The 15,809-nt window shown below is 42.0% G+C and overlaps 2 protein-coding genes across 5 annotated transcripts; one reads left to right on the plus strand and one right to left on the minus strand.

Annotated features, from left to right (window-relative positions):
* Window positions 1-3,794, plus strand: pigb (phosphatidylinositol glycan anchor biosynthesis, class B). Its single transcript, XM_068311945.1, has 12 exons — window positions 1-406; window positions 516-645; window positions 856-973; window positions 1,085-1,189; window positions 1,323-1,453; window positions 1,540-1,680; window positions 1,770-1,821; window positions 1,893-2,104; window positions 2,538-2,602; window positions 2,672-2,885; window positions 3,406-3,583; window positions 3,658-3,794. Exons 1-12 carry the CDS (start codon window positions 295-297, stop codon window positions 3,769-3,771), a joined length of 1,572 nt encoding a protein of 523 aa, XP_068168046.1. The 5' UTR covers window positions 1-294; the 3' UTR covers window positions 3,772-3,794.
* Window positions 3,732-13,153, minus strand: ccpg1 (cell cycle progression 1). 4 transcript variants are annotated; one of them, XM_068311911.1, is made up of 12 exons: window positions 13,024-13,153; window positions 12,511-12,628; window positions 10,235-10,326; window positions 9,583-9,700; window positions 8,651-8,727; window positions 8,375-8,558; window positions 8,157-8,249; window positions 7,312-7,626; window positions 6,991-7,106; window positions 6,466-6,582; window positions 5,009-6,279; window positions 3,732-4,559 (listed from the first exon to the last, which is right to left on the minus strand). In XM_068311911.1, exons 3-12 carry the CDS (start codon window positions 10,301-10,303, stop codon window positions 4,370-4,372), a joined length of 2,550 nt encoding a protein of 849 aa, XP_068168012.1. In that variant the 5' UTR covers window positions 10,304-10,326; window positions 12,511-12,628; window positions 13,024-13,153; the 3' UTR covers window positions 3,732-4,369. The 4 variants fall into 4 exon arrangements, with proteins under 4 accessions (XP_068168012.1, XP_068168003.1, XP_068168021.1 ...); XM_068311902.1 differs by having other exon boundaries at window positions 8,157-8,252; XM_068311931.1 differs by having other exon boundaries at window positions 4,421-4,559; window positions 5,000-6,279; window positions 8,157-8,252.
* Window positions 13,154-15,809: the final 2,656 nt, after the last annotated feature.

Consider the following 15,809-nt stretch of genomic DNA (forward strand, 5'->3'; position numbering starts at 1 on the left):
CCTTTAAATGCGGAAACGATGCTCTGATTCTTGGTAAGGATTCCCCCAGAGACGACCAGGAGCTTGATGTGAATTCATTATCGTCTTGTTGAACTCCTTAAAGTTTAACATTCTTATGCCAACGGATTATTATTGTTCATTTTGTTTTCTCGTCGTATCTGCAAAATATTTCACGATTATTTCGTATATTCAAAGTTTATTGTGTCCGGAAGTTGACTGACAGCCCGCACCTGAACACACGTGACTATGCTGTGCCATGTTTACATCAGACAATCCGACTGAGAAAATGAGCTGATGGAGTGGATCCGACCACGTCTTAAGTTTGGGAATAAGCCGGAGGAAGTGAAGCTAAGGAAAAGAAAATCCCATTTGTACTCAAACAAGAACAAATCTCCACTCGACAATGGTTTGGCCTTTGTTTTGTGATATTTCCACTGTACAAAAAGATAGATTGACGTGACCAGACCAGAGATAGATAATATTTTAATGTGATATGATTTTGTTTGACTCCACAGGTTTGCTGAGAGTCCAGATCGTTGTGTTCTCTGTGGTCTTCAGGTTGATAAACTGTTTCCTGGTTCGGACCAGTTTCGTGCCTGATGAGTACTGGCAGTCTCTGGAGGTCTCCCATCGAATGGTCTTCAAATATCCTTTGACGCTTACATCTGTGTGACTGATGTGACTGATGATTATTATTATCATTATCCGACTGTTTTTCTGTCTGAAAGAAACCCTGACATGTTTGGGAAACCTACTTTCAAAAGCGTGCTTTTGTTTTTTAAGGCTACAACCTCCACCTGATATCTTTTACACTACTAATTTTATTTGATGCTGTTAAAACTTAACATGTGTGACTTATGGGTATCTGACCTGGGAATGGAAGGCAGGCATAAGAGGATATTCCTATCCGCTCCTCTTTGCAGTCATATACAAGATATTACACTTCATAAACTACGACTCAGTCCAACTCCTGGTAAGTTGACACATCCTTCATTCAGACAGTTTTTACATCCATATACCTTAAAGAAGATAACTGTTCTAAAGTCACTTTGCTTCTCTAACCATGATCTTTTTGAATCTGTAGATTTGGGTTCCACGAATATTTCAAGCTCTTCTGGCAGCGTTTGCAGATGTAAAATTCTTTTTCCTCATCCGGACGTTGGACAGCAGTGAGGTTGCGACATGGACAGTAAGACATACATCTCTGTGGTTGGCTCAGTTCTGCAGTAACTCATTAAGGAGATGGAGTCCAGATGCGAGCTCTGCCTCCATCTCTGTCGTCAGCTGAATCTCAGCTCTCGTGTTTTTGTTTTGGCCTCTAGTTTTTCTGCCATCTGTGCTCGTGGTTCTCGTGGTACTGCTGCACCAGGACTCTGACCAACAGCATGGAGACCACCCTCACCTGTCTGGCTCTGTTTTACTTCCCCCTCCCTGGGTCCAAAACGCACAACAGGTTTTCACTCACTTATGAACCTTTTTAGTGACTCATATCTAAAATATATCATTTCACAGATGTGTTATTGATGGGGGTTTTTTCAGCAAAAAATATTTAACCCTGGTTGCCTTGGCTGTCGTCGTCCGACCAACAGCCCTGATTGTCTGGCTTCCTCTGCTGATTTATCATTTCTGGAAGGAAGATGCAAAACTGAGACTCATCACTCGTGAAGTCGTTCCGATTGGGTTTGTACTTTCACTCTCTTAATCTCTCCACTCATAAATATCAAGCATCAAGTCTTCAACTGATCATTTTCTTTGTATTGCATTTTCAGAGCTGCTACAGTCGTGATTTCAACACTCATTGACTGTATATTCTATGGAAAGGTAAATCAGATCACAACATCCTCTGAGTGCTCTTCTGAAGTCAGCTCTAACAGTGACCGACTGTTTTCCAGTGGACTATGGTCCAGTTCAACTTCCTGAAGTTCAACATCTTCCACGGTGTGGCCGATTTCTACGGCTCCCATCCGTGGCATTGGTACTTCACTCAGGGGTTTGCCGTCGTGATCGGCCCTCATCTTCCTCTTTTCCTTCATGGCTGCACTCTTGCCTGCAAAAGATATAAAGTCCTCCTGGTGGCAGTCGTCTGGACTCTCCTGGTTTACAGGTAAAAGCTCTGTGTTCACATTCAGGGGCTGTCTTCATCAGACTTAAATGGGGTACCTTTAAGCTGTTGATTGCTGTATTATTATTAAGTATCATCATTTTTTTGTTAAAGCAGAGATATTCTAATTCATTCTAATTGTCTGCAAAAGCCTGGCAGCAAATATGTTTGACCTTGTTTTGTGTTCTTTTGTTAAAGTTGTTTACATCATTTATGTCAAATTAATTTTCACCCTTGTGAAACCTTTAAAAAGCGGGTATTATTTTGATCGCTAATAATTTGTATCCATTTTTTTTTCTCGAGTCACTGCTGTTTATGCTGAAAGAACTGTTCTGTCAGCGTTGAACAACAGCTTTTATCAGTTTGATGATCCTGATCTGTCTCAGTGTTTTTTTACCAATCAGCTGACAAAACTGCATTGATTTTCTTGCCTCAGTTTTCTTCCTCACAAGGAGTTCAGGTTCATCTATCCTGTGTTGCCGTTCTGCATGATCTTCTGTGGTGAGTCCTCACTTTTCCACAGTGAATAAACGCAGACGACATGATGTTTTCAGTCGTCTTCTCCTTTAGGGATATCCCTGGCTCGTCTGAAGGCGTGGCGACGAGCCGCCGCGTTCATGTTGGTCATCAGCAACCTGGCTGGAGCTCTGTACACCGGACTGGTGCACCAGCGAGGAACTCTGGACGTCATGACTCATCTCCAGACTCTTTGTGACGTCCACGGCTTCTCCAGCCCTCCAGACATCCTCTTCCTCATGCCGTGTCACTCCACACCTTTTTACAAGTATGACAAAGTCGTTCACACTAGAGGTCCACTCTGCCGAGGCTGAGGTGCATGATGGGTCATTAAAGATGAGTTAATGAAGAGCGAGCTTTACCTCAAAATTTGATGTTCTGGTGAGACTCAAGAGTCGGTTTCTAGATTTAAAGTTTCTTTTTGTACTTCATAGGTGGGTTTTATGAAAAATATTTTTCCAGTACTTCAGTTCGTGTTCTGACCTGATCCCTCTTGAAATCAAAAATTTGGTCAAAATACTCCATAAGTTTTCAAGTGATTCAGTGATTCTGGAAGCAAAAATATATTTAAGTCTTAGGTTGGAATTTTCAAAACAAAACATCTGAATTATGGCTTCATTCATCTTTAAGTTTTTCTGCAAAATCAAGACTTAAATGTTCTCCATGAAATTAACTTTCAATTAGGTTTTCATAAAAATAATAACAAATTAGACTAACCTGACATTGAAACTGTTACAGTTATACTTCTAATGAACTACACGTAGCAGCTGATGGTTCCATCTCTGCAGCTTCGTCCATTGCCCGTTGCAGATGAGGTTTCTGGAATGTCCCCCGGACCTCGGGGAGGACGGTTACGTCCATGAGGCCGACCGTTTCTACGACGACCCGCTTCACTGGCTCAGGACCTCTTTTCCATACAAATCTTCTCAACCGACGCATCTGGTTATGTTTGATGTTTTGGAAAAGGTAAGATATTCAGAAATCACATTTCTCCACACAGAACTGTTGTCCCAACTTTAAAGCGTTTTTTTGTTTTGTAGGAAATCTCTGTGTTCTTGCAGACACATCATTTTGTGAGGACAGCAGAGATATTTCACACTCATTTCCCTGAGGGCAGAGTTGGAAGAAGCATATTTATTTATGAACGGAACTGACAAACACAGGATTGCCAGCAAACTTCTTACTTTAGTGACAACTGATTCAGAATTTTTCTGCTCAATTAAAATATTTTTTTTTCAAATATCAAATGTGTTTGCTTTTCATCTTTTTTCCAGTCATTTTCCAATAAATGTAAATAAAACAAAAACTCCCAAGGTCCAGTTAGAACAAGCTCGAGGTGGAATGTTAGAATAAATTTAAAAGCAAATTACAACCCTGTCATCATAGCAACAAATAAAATTACACAACTGTCCATGGAAAACTCCAGAATGTGGCATTTCTTTCTGGATGGTCTCTGCTCGGTTTGCCAACTGTGAGTACTGATAGTAAAATAATTTACAACCCAAAATTATGACAAAAATTGTTCATTTTTTTTCAAATGAACTCATTTTTTGTGTGCAGATGATGTACGATATCCTGAATTCCTCACTCAAACCTGATAAAGATTTCTTCAATGAACCAAACAGAACAAGGACATTCAGTAGCAATAAAAAGTAAACATTGTGCAAACTTACAAAATAAAAAAGAGATTTTGCCTCTAAACAAGCCAGCAATAGAATCTGCAGCCACATCGTAAAAACAGTTGAGATCTCGTCAGTATTTGGGGTCGAAAGGCATCGGGCCCAGTTCTATTTTCACGTCAGCCATGTGTCTGTCTGCGTTCCTTTCTGATCGCCTCCACTTTCTTTCGCTGTGTGGTTGAGATCTGGCTTTCTGCTGCTTTCGCCGTCGTTGCTTTGCCTTGGAATCCTTAATGTCTGTGTCGGGTCTTTCGAATGGCCTGCTGTGGAATTTAAACATAAATGGTAAGAATGAATGCTACGTGTTCAAAGCACGACAACAGGAAACATTAGGCAAACTTTTAAAAGTATTAAGTTATTTTGATGCTGAATAAATGCACAAGAATCAGTTCCAACAAATCCACCCAGTAGCAACAGAGACAATTAATTTCTGATTTTGATTAGTGCAACATTAAACTGCCTATTCGTGTGGTTGGAGCTGTTCAGACTGAGACACATCTGTCCAAACGCGATTTGAAACCAACACCCAAAAGTGGTTTCAATCCGTCTTGCAAAAATCGGATTAGGGTTGCCAGTCTGAACACAGCCTAAGATTAGGATTTACTCCTTAGCCATCCTTTTTTTAACAAGTCTCACTGTGATGTCATTTTTCCTGCTGAGAATTTTTAGTTCTACACAAACGACGGTTTGACTGCAGCCCTACCAGACTTACTGCGGTCCGTAGTACTTTGTGAAAGCGTCTCCAAAGAAGTGCCGGTAGACGTAGTCATCAAGATCCCCGAACACGTCCTCATTCAGTCCCTGATACTCTTGCATGTCGGCCAAATAATCCTCCACGCTGCTGACAAAGTCAGTGAAGAGCATCCTGTCGTGGATGAACACCCCGTTGTGGAAGAAGCTGTTGATGAACGCCTCCAGGTCCTCCCAGTGGTGGAAGTAATCGACTTCCTGCTGCAGGTAGCTCCTGAGCAGCTGGTAAAACTCGTCTGCTCGGATCGGATCCGTGGCCTTGTTGAATATCGTCACGGACTCCTGGTGGGCGCAGTCGAATACCTCTGAGCATCCTCTCAGGCTGGACTTGTGAGTCTTGTCACTTCGGTCTTCATGAACTTTACCTCCTGATTTTCGAGTGTTGTGGTCGCTCTGGAAGGGGTCGTCAAACTGGTGTGAGTGTTTGTGAGTGGACTTGTGGGATCTGTGCTTCTCATCACTCCTCTTGTCATAAAAACCTCTGGCGTTGTTGATGAACGTTGAAGCAGAATCCTTAAAATTTCGGAAGGTCGATTTCACAGAATCTGAAAACTTCCTGAGATTCTCTTTCACAGCTTCCTTCGCTTTTTTAATCTGCTCTTTGTGGTGATGGACGAAATCCTTGGTGGAATTCTTCACAGCGTCAAATGTCTCTTTCATTTTCCCGGCCACTCCCGGTTTTGTATTTTTCACTTTGGACTCGGTGTCTCCTTTGGCTCGTTCCTCTTTGGTTTCCACATACAGCCTCTCCCACATGTCGGAGCGCTGCTGCTCCATGTTCAGTCGGCGCTCCAGCTCCGTCAGCTGGGACTGCAGCTCTTCTGGCTCTGAGTTTTCTTCCTTCTTACTCAGGAAACTTATCTCTCTCCTGAGCTCGTCTGTCAGCTTTACCTCCGTGTCCAGCTTCTCCCTCAGAGTCTGAGCTTCAGCCATCACGTCTTCTTTCTGGATGTGGAAGCTTTGGATCACCTGTTTGTTCTCTTCCAGCTGGACTTTCAGCTGTTGGTTCTCCACCAGCAGCGAATAGATGCCAGGTTCCATCTCCTCTCGTTCTTTAACTTTAGAGCGCAGGTTCCTCAGTTCTTCTTGTAAAATGGACGCGGACTTTTCTTCTTTTTCCAAGGAGCTTTTTAAAAGCTGGTTCTCATCTGTCAAACTCTGCTGCTGAGTCACAACGTGAGCCCCCTCCTCGGCCTTCTGATTCAGCAACACCTCCAGCTCGTCTCTCTGGGTCTTCATGGCAAAAAGAAAGTACAACAGAGAAATTGAAGGCTTTTAAAGTATCAAAGGTGATCACAGGGTTCATTCTAATCATTAACTCGTGAACAGAGAAACAATGCAAAAAAAAAAAGAAAGGTGAGAGACCTTCCTTCTCTCATTTTTCTTGCATTTATATCTCCTTTTGTACTAATAATTTACCTTAATACGTGCTTGCTGGACGTTCAGTTCCTGGTTCTCTTTCGTCAGCTTCTTTATCAGCTCAGTGAGTAGGTAAACAATCATATCATCATCCAAATCAAAGTCACCATGCTGCAGCTGAGACAGAAACAAATTATGGTTCAGTTAAGACTGTTCAAGGTGACCTCAGCATGTGCACTCCAAATATTTCTAAGTTGTTGTAGCAACTTAAATGAAGAGTTATTTAAAACCTATCAAAATCATTGTGCCATATATTTTTGGATCTTCAAATTGAATTAGAATGAAATGAAAATGAGGTTTGTTCAACTACATAATGAACACAGTTCTCTGACATTGGCAGATGTTTATCAATCACAACAGGAAGTTGAGTTGCTTTATTGTGGAACTGTTGTATTCTGCAGCAGCAGACTAGGGTTTCACATTTAGTTAAAAAATATTTAAGTATTATTTCAACACAAAAGGAGGTTTTATGCATTAAATAGGTGCAGAAAAAAGTACAACTGTGCTTATCTAACTGTCACTGACCTGTTTTTTAAAAGGCTGTTCATCAACATGCTGGTAAAGCAGATTTCTCACACCATCCAGTTCGTTCAGTCTGATTGTCTCCAAAGTTCTTTGTCTTTCCTGAATCTGCACTGTGCCTGTGAGATTTGTATCACAAACATTACAGTATTATTTCCAATGTGGGAAATGTGTATAAACTGGTGAATAATGTCTGTAACATCAGAATCGAACTATGAGGAGCAAAAGAGGGGGACACCAGATTCAATGATGATGGTGCAGTTATGTCATTTCTGACAGTTAGAAATGTTTAAGTCCATTTTCTGCGTTGTCAGTGAAACTTACCATGAAAGTGTCCGAAGGCCATGCTGATGGCGACAACCAGGGCAAACAGGATACACTTGTTGAGGACGCTGCCGCCTTCGCCTCGCCCGGTCTGGTTGCCCAGATCATCAGTGGCTCCCACCTCTGCCTGCAGCCCTTCATCTTCCTTCTCTTTCCACTCCTCGCTCTGGCCAGACTCTTCTTCCTCAGGCTCCGGCATGACGCTCGTGGTATTCTTTCTAAACCTTCGTCTTCGGACGGCTGCGCTGCTACTTGGCGTTTCCTCGTCTTCGTTGCTGCTGGAGTCGGTCTCCGGCGGCTGCGGCACCGGGACAGCTGCAGCAAAAGTACAGCAAGGTTTAACGTTTTATCATGACGTGAAGAGAAAATGACAAGAAAGAAGAAGCCCACGCAGGAAAACCACACGCAGTCAGTAAAGGGAGTTAAGGCTGCAGAATAAATTTTACATATCAATCCAAGTCTGACCATTTATGCAAAATAATTTCCACCCACTTTTTTGTTTGTGAAAGCAATTCATTTATGGGTCTGCTGCCCTATAAATGATTTGCATACATGATTTTTAAAATATTTTTGTATGGATCAAACAAAATACGATAATTAGCTAGCCGAAGGTTTTCAGTAAAGTCATTGATAGTCATTCAAACTGGGTGGAAACTAATCACCTCGTGTTTTAAGCACAAACCCACAGAGTGTGCACACAGAGAAAAAACGTTTCCCATCATTTCCAGATGAAGCTCAGCTGCTTGACGTCAGCATGTATTCTGTCAGTGACTGAACAGATTAGTCATGTGCTTCGTTTAGCATCACTAGATGCATTAGGATCACACTGGTTTCAATCAGGCCACCTTTAAAAGAGCGCTCTCCAGTGAGACGATTTCTTAGATGGCAGCCTAAGTTCAGAAGACTCTGAGGAAGTTTCCAGTCATTGAAAACCAAACCTGCTTTTTTGCAACACAGAAAACAGGCAGAGGAAGGGAGATCATTTTTAGGTTTACTCTGCTGACTCATAAAATCAGCTCGCATATTATGCATGCTGGCAGAAGGTCAGCGTGTGGAATCCTACCAGGCTCTGCAGCGGTGAAGGTGTACTGGCTGCTGCAGGGGGTGCCCAGGTAGAACATCCTGCTGGTCTCGGCTTGCAGCTCATACTGCTCCTCCTCCTTCACTTCTCCAAGGGAAACAATGTCTGAATGCTCGCTGGCGGACAGCAGAGGAAGGGGCTGTTTCTCAGCAGCGTTGCCTCTGGCCTGAAAAGATGCAGCGTATTGAAGGAGGAAATGCAAAGGGAGCAGCAGCAGGATGGCGCTGGATCATCTGGATAAACTGGTTTGTTTCTCACCTCTGAGGCAAACGGCACCTCGTCTACGATCTGCTCTCCTTCGAGTAAATCGTCGACACTCTCCACAAGACAATCAGCTGAAAATAAGAATTAGAAAGAATTTGGTCTAGAATTAAAATATCACATAAGAGAGCAAGATGTGTCTCGCAACAATAAAGCTCATTCACTGGTATTTTTCTTCAAGTTCTGTTGATTGCTTTCTCAATCGATTGATGAGTGAATCAGTCCATACAAAAGAAAAAATAAAATCTAAAGGTTCTTGTTGTTCCAATGCTGATTGACTGATCTGGGTAGTTAAAAGGAGATTTAGCTTTTCTGTACATTTTCATTATTTCTACATGCAAATTAGCACATGCTAATAAACAGAACAAAACTAGGATGCACTAAGAGTGTATACCTAACTTTTGTCCTTAAACAATCACATCACTGCACCCAAAATATGAAACATGTTGTCATGACAACATTGCTTTACTCAGATCTCCTGCTGCTAAATAAAATCAAACCATTCCTCCAACACGGAGATCTAATCATTTGTTTTTCATCTGTATTTTTAAGTTATTGTTTGAAATGAGTTAATCTAGAATGGTCGATCCAGATCTATTTTTCACCTTCTTTAAAATTATTACCTTTCATGGACAGAAGAATTCAAATGTCTATAACTCTGTATAAAGCCAGCTACAGATCAGTGGTGCTATTATGTCAAATCCTATTAGCAGCCCTCTTATGATACAGACGTGGATCCGGATCCAACTTTGTGGAACATCTGAAGTCATCATTATTAATTCTGATGATATCCTATTTGCAAAGAGGTTATTAAAAGATCAATCTCACAAAATAATAAACATGAAAAGTGATCTAGGATCCAGGGCCGTAGAGAATTCTGCCTCAGGATTAGTGGTATGTGATATCGTAACGTCCTCGAGTGCTTTTACCAGCTGGCCCAGAGGCTTGCGTGTCCTGCAGCTTCGTCTTCTCAGGCGGAGGACGTTCTAACAGCTCACCTCCGTATTCCGCTGCAGCCTCCAACCCCAAAGTCTCAATGTCTGAACTCTGTGACCACGACAAGCAGATAAAAATAATTTTTATGAGTTATTATGGCTAAAATAGTTAATTACCTGGTAACTATAAACAAAACAAGCACGTTTATATGTACAGTATTTAGCTAGAGATCCTATCACAGCTTGTCTTTTGGTTTGACCTCAGACGTGTAACGTGATTACAGAAATATATGTGGTGGTCAAACCGTCAGCTTCAGTTGCAAGGATAACAAGAAATATTTTAGCATATGATGTGCTGCTTATTTTCTGCATTTATTAAATGGATTGAAAGTTTTTTGCCAGCAATTTTTGTCAACAAGTTATATCTGAAATGTTTTAGTTACATGCAAATTAATGGTTTATCGGGTGAAACCAAACTTATATTCAACAAATTTGTTCCAATAAGTTTCAAAAAGTTGTCAATCAACTTGTAGAACTTATGACATTCAATTGCAGTAAATGTTCTCCTTTCTACTAGATTTAAAATTATAAAACAAATGAAATCAGCTGATATTAGTATAAAAAACAAAACAAAAAAAAACTTTACCTCATTGCTAAGGATGGTCCAGCCACAAGATGATTCTGTATCACTCGATGTCTCTGACATCTCCGTCATTTGTCACGATTATTCTGGGAACTCTAGGAGAGGAGGAAGGTAAACGTTTTAAACATGCTGTATCCAAAGTTCTTTAAATCAACCCACTGGACTAAAGGCGCCTTCAAGACGTTTCACCTCTCAGTCCAAGACTCTCCTTCAGTTCTGGTGGTGGTCGGTGTTACCTCAGCTCTTTACCCTCTGTGAGGTGTGGTCAGTGCTATTCATATGCCAAAGACCATTGTGGGGACCGGTTTGGTTCCTCAACCATGGTCATTGGGAGTGTCGTGGAATATCAATGGGCGTTGAATTACAAACGTCACCAAGCCCTCATATGCTAACGATGGTCGTTATAAAGAGTCACTTTACAAGTCAATCTCCTGAGTAATTCTTATGGAGGTTTTCGAAAGAACCGGTTTGTAAATGGCTTCCTTAACTTCTCAATCAAAACAACTATCCTCCCTGTCCAAAATCTGAGCATTGGTGTCCTGAATGTTGAGAGGTGAAACGTCAATCCACATCCAGTGGATTGATTTTAACAACTCTGGATAAAATGACCTAGATGAATGAGAATATACACAACCTTCAGACACAATGGTGTGGTGAAACAGACAAGAGTGTGTCGCAAACTAAAAAGAAAAGGTAGGATGTAGTAGGATGAATCTTAAGTTTGGTGTTTATCACTGAACCACCGGGAGGTTCAGTTACTGTTACTGGGAGCTACTGGAAAGTCAAGATTTGTTTGTTTTTTTAGATAAAAACAGAACACACATGTACGGTCACGTGTGATTATGTTTAAAAAAATCACTCAACAATTTAACGGTTTGGATGAATACACTATATTTCACCCTCAAACTTCAGGAAGCCTGGAGCCTGCTCCATAAAACCAGTTGAGAGCTCAAACGGGCTTAATCCCAAACTTTGTTCTTTATTACTGACACAAAAACCCCCACTATTAACGACTTCTCCCAAAACCGACATGTTACCTGAAAGTCGGATGTAGTTTTCACAGAAGTACATTTAACCTTTGGGCGCTGTTTGGGCCCAAGTGACATTTTTTGTTGTTTTTACGTGTTTCTCTCCCAATAAATCAGTCATTTAAAAGGCCAAATATATGACATTTAGACAGGAATTTTTTTCATCTTTACCTTCTAAATTCCTTAATGCCTGTCATTGGAAGCGTATAGAATAGCAGATTTTCACTGTCTACACACAATATCTGATCGGATCAAAAATGGTCCGATTGACTCCCATTATAACCACATATTTTTCATATACTATAAGCATATACAGTATATGTATGCTTATATATAGTATATATACATATGTTGTATATATATTATGTATATAATATTTATGTAGTACATAAGTATATGATATATATTACTATATACAATAATGCCGACATGTTATAATGAAACATGATCTTCATTGTCTGCAGCAAGACAACGACCCCAAAATCACCCCACAACCCAGACACAGACCCAATGTTTGTGTTTGCACACCTGCAAAAATATTCATCCAATAGTTGTAATAAATTTATCAGAAGTATTAAACTGTGCACTAACTTGGAAATATTCCATATTTTGTGTTTTCCCATTAGAAGAAAAACAAGGTTCTAATGGCAAATTTCACCTAAAAATGTAGAAAAATTAAAAAATAAAATAACCTTTATATCTATGGATAGGTCTGAAGTAATGGAAAAGATCTGATGCATTGAAAGAAAAAAAAAGTCTATTACATTCTTTTTTTTACACTTTTATGAGACGGCCCTTCTGTGACCCGATTAGGTCATGTGTGTAGCCATTTCAATAGGTCCTGAGGGTTATTATTATTACTGTATTCCTAATGGGTGATTAGACCTGATTAAAATCTCGCGCAGTTGTTTGCTCCCAGTTATCGCGATAACCTTCGAGATCTCCCTGTGACTTGGCCGGACTCGCTGTCCTGGTCCAGCGTTGCACCACCTACCGTTAATGAACACCGCTATCGGCCTCACCTCCTCACGGTGCCCAGCTCAGCTGTCCACTGTGATCGGTCGGAAACCACCCAGAGCTATAAACCAGTCCGACATGATATCAAAGGAGCACACGGACCTATCATCCCCAACGTTCCCTCAGTAACCGGGGGTTTCCATCTCTGTAATAACATTTGCTAATCCAGGACTGTACCATATTTTTCTTCGCCATACGGTATATTTCAGCTCTGCGTCTGTTTTTCCTTCTTACCTCAGCGGACCGGTCTGTACAGGTGTGTCCCAGCTTTAGCCGCCGATCCCGGGTGTAAACAATGAGGCCACGAGTGAATGTGGCCTCTCTGGATGCCAACGATCCAAAAACAAGACGTCTAAAGAAACCACACACGAACAGCTTCAGATTGATGGTGGAGGAAACACAAAACATTAAAAAAAAACCCAAAAAAACAACAATTCATGAAATAGAACAAGTGAAAGCAGGCAAACAATGCCAGACTGCTAGGACAGAAAAGGGCAGCAGCGACCTCCAGGCTACGGCTAATGTTTGCTAACAATGTCCGGGCAGTGAGGTCAACACAGCGGGTAAAAGTGAGTACAGTCGTCGTTGGATGAAACTGACTACAACGGCTGTTTCGAGGGACTAAAGTAACTCCTCTATGGGGATAGGATAAACACAGCACTTCAGGCGCAGATTCGCAATTTGCCATTTTAGGAGTCCCACTACAACTCCAGTTTTTAAATAATAAAAACACCGAAATAAACTCACAAGTGTCCACCGCCAATGACGAAGAAACCGCCTGCATGTAGCTACAGGGCCGCTGCAATGTTTTCTAACTGAAGTTTTCTGTTGACGACACGACGAAGCCGACTGTAGACGGAAACTGTAGTTTTCAAACTTTTCAACCGGCGAAGTAGCGCAGTGGTCTCCGTATTTTTTTAAACTACATATCCCATAAGTCAGTGCGCTATCTAAACAAGCAGAAGGCGTGGCGTTCTTGCCTGTAGCTGTGAGCGCCGACAAAATATAAACAAGGAGGCGGGGCTACAGGGCTGCGACCTGACTCCAGACAACCTCCATGACGTACTCAGAACATGAGACAATTATTAATAATTACAATTAGTATTATGTGTATATGATATTAATTGCTTAGTTTCCTTTCATATCAGTGAAAAATAAAAATTAATAATCAGGCTCCAGCTCCCCGTGACCCGCTACAGCGGATTCAGCGGCAGAAAATGAATGATGTATAAATAAATACGTAAATAAAATGTTAATGTACACAGTTTACACCGTGTATAGAAAAAATAAATACATAAATAAAAAAATAAAAAATAGACTATGAGAAGTAATTTTTGTAATAATAAATGTTCATCTCTCCATCATAAAGTAGATTGTGTTTCTTGTGTGCTTTGAGCTCAGATGCTCCTCGCCATCAGGTTGCTTGGTTGAGTTTGCAGTACATGTATTTAAGATGATGAGACTTTTATACAGAGTCAATTCACCTGTTTACAGGAGCAGCAGGAGGAGACAGATGCGGGAACAAGAGTCCATAACAAACACCTTCTTCTCACTTACCACACCAGTAGAGTCCGGTGGACAGTCCAAAGCAGAGCTGCCTCTCCTGATGACTCCTTGGATCTTCACCAGTGTGATGCACGTTCTCTATGTGAAATTGGTGACCACCTCCGTAGTCTTGCCAACACTGATGTGAAGCTGGTGGAGCTGACCCCAGCTGAGAAAGGAGCTGATGACCTCTGTGTTCCTGTTTGTTTTCAAAACTCAACTCATTGTCGTCGGAAAACTTCTGGTTATGTATGCAGTGTTGTGCCTGAAGCCCAAGGTGTAGAGGGTGAACAGAAATGGAAAAGACCCATACCATGGGGCCCCTGTGCTGCAGACCAATTCAGACACACAGGCTCACCCTGAGGTAGTCACTCATGTTACCAGGTGACGGTTAGGTCTCCTTCCATCTCCGCTCAGCGGTGCTTGCTGGACGTTGTTGAGGGCACTGGAGAAGTCCAAACACACGAGCTCACAGTGCTTCCAGTAGTGATAAAGTAAATTAAGTGATTCAGTGATTAAGTAGATAGATAGATAGATAGATAGATAGATAGATAGATAGATAGATAGATAGATAGATAGATAGATAGATAGATAGATAGATAGATAGATAGATAGATAGATAGATAGATAGATAGATAGATAGATAGATAGATAGATCGATCATGTAGCATTAACAGGACATATACTAAATTATTACTAGAATATAAACGGTATAAAATTAAAATAAAATAAAATAACATAAATAAAAATAAAAAGTGCAAGTGAAAATTAGAAGGCGGCCCACATGGTGGGTAAGGTACGCCTTTCTTACAATGTAAGGTGTCACTATCTAATATCACAACATCTAATATCTAATATCTATCTAATATCTATCTCACAATGGTCAAAAATATAAGGCATCACTATCTAATATCAAAACATCACAACACCTTGACCCCACTACACTGCAGCACACGCTGACATCTCATCTCCTCCTCGTGCTGACCTTGCCACCTCCCCCTGCTCCTCCTGAGAGAGTCATTATACCCCCTGATGGCACGGGGCACGTAGGAGGACCTCAGCCTCTCTGGGGAGGCGCTGTGTGACAGCAGTCTGTCGCTGAAGGTGCTTCTCTGCTGGGAGAAGGTGGTGTGTAGGGGGTGGCTGGTGTTGTTCATGATGGCCCTGAATTTAGACATGGTCCTACTCTCCAGAAATGTCTCCACGGAGTCCAGGCTCAGCCCGACCACTGAGCCCGCTCTGCGGATGAGTCTGTTAAGAAGGTCCATATCTCTTTTCCTGGCCCCGCCACCCCAACACACAATGGCGTATGACAGCACACTGGAGACTATGGACTGATGGAACATGAGAAGGAGCTTAGGACAGATGTTGAAGGAGGCCAGCCTCCTCAGGAAGTACATCCTGCTCTACCCCTTCTTGTACACACAGTCCGAGTTGAGTCACCAGTCCAGTCTGCTGTCTAGCTGCAGTCCCAGGTGCTTAAAGTTTCTTACCACCTCCACCTCACTGCCCTCGATGATCACTGGTTGTGGAGAGGGAGGTGCCCGCCGGAAATCCAGCACCATCTCTTTCATCTTGGAGACGTTGAGCTGGAGCTGGATCTGTTGGCACCACTCCACGAAGTCAGCCACCAATGCCCTGTACTCCCCCCCATCACATGAAACAATTGCAACAATTGTCGTCGGAGTGCTTCTGTATGTGGCATGTATCCGAGTTGTGCTTGAAGTTCGATGTGTAGAGGGTGAAGAGAATGGGGGAGTGAATGGTCCCCTGTGGCACCCCCGTGCTGCTGTTCACCATAGAAGACAAACAGTCCCCCATACAGACGTACTGGGGTCTGTCCGTTAGGTAGTCCGCGATCCAGCTCACGAGGTAGGGGTCCACAGCCATGAAGGTCAGTTTATCCTGCAGGAGCTGGGGCTGGATGGTGTTGAAGGTGCTCGAAAAGTCAAAGAAGAGCACCCTGACGGCACAGCCCCCGGTGTACA

This window comes from Antennarius striatus, chromosome 1 (assembly GCF_040054535.1).
Source record: "Antennarius striatus isolate MH-2024 chromosome 1, ASM4005453v1, whole genome shotgun sequence".
Taxonomy (NCBI): domain Eukaryota; kingdom Metazoa; phylum Chordata; class Actinopteri; order Lophiiformes; family Antennariidae; genus Antennarius; species Antennarius striatus.

Coding starts and splice junctions, on each gene's coding strand:
- pigb (XM_068311945.1), top strand. CDS start 295: ATGGAGTGGATCCGACCACGTCTTAAGTTTGGGAATAAGCCGGAGGAA. Junction 1,681..1,769: donor CGTGAAGTCGTTCCGATTGG/GTTTGTACTTTC, acceptor TTGCATTTTCAG/AGCTGCTACAGTCGTGATTT. Junction 2,886..3,405: donor CACTCCACACCTTTTTACAA/GTATGACAAAGT, acceptor CCATCTCTGCAG/CTTCGTCCATTGCCCGTTGC.
- ccpg1 (XM_068311902.1), bottom strand. CDS start 10,303: ATGACGGAGATGTCAGAGACATCGAGTGATACAGAATCATCTTGTGGC. Junction 7,627..8,156: donor TGGAGAGCGCTCTTTTAAAG/GTGGCCTGATTG, acceptor CTTTTGCTGCAG/CTGTCCCGGTGCCGCAGCCG. Junction 6,583..6,990: donor AACAGCCTTTTAAAAAACAG/GTCAGTGACAGT, acceptor TTTCTGTCTCAG/CTGCAGCATGGTGACTTTGA.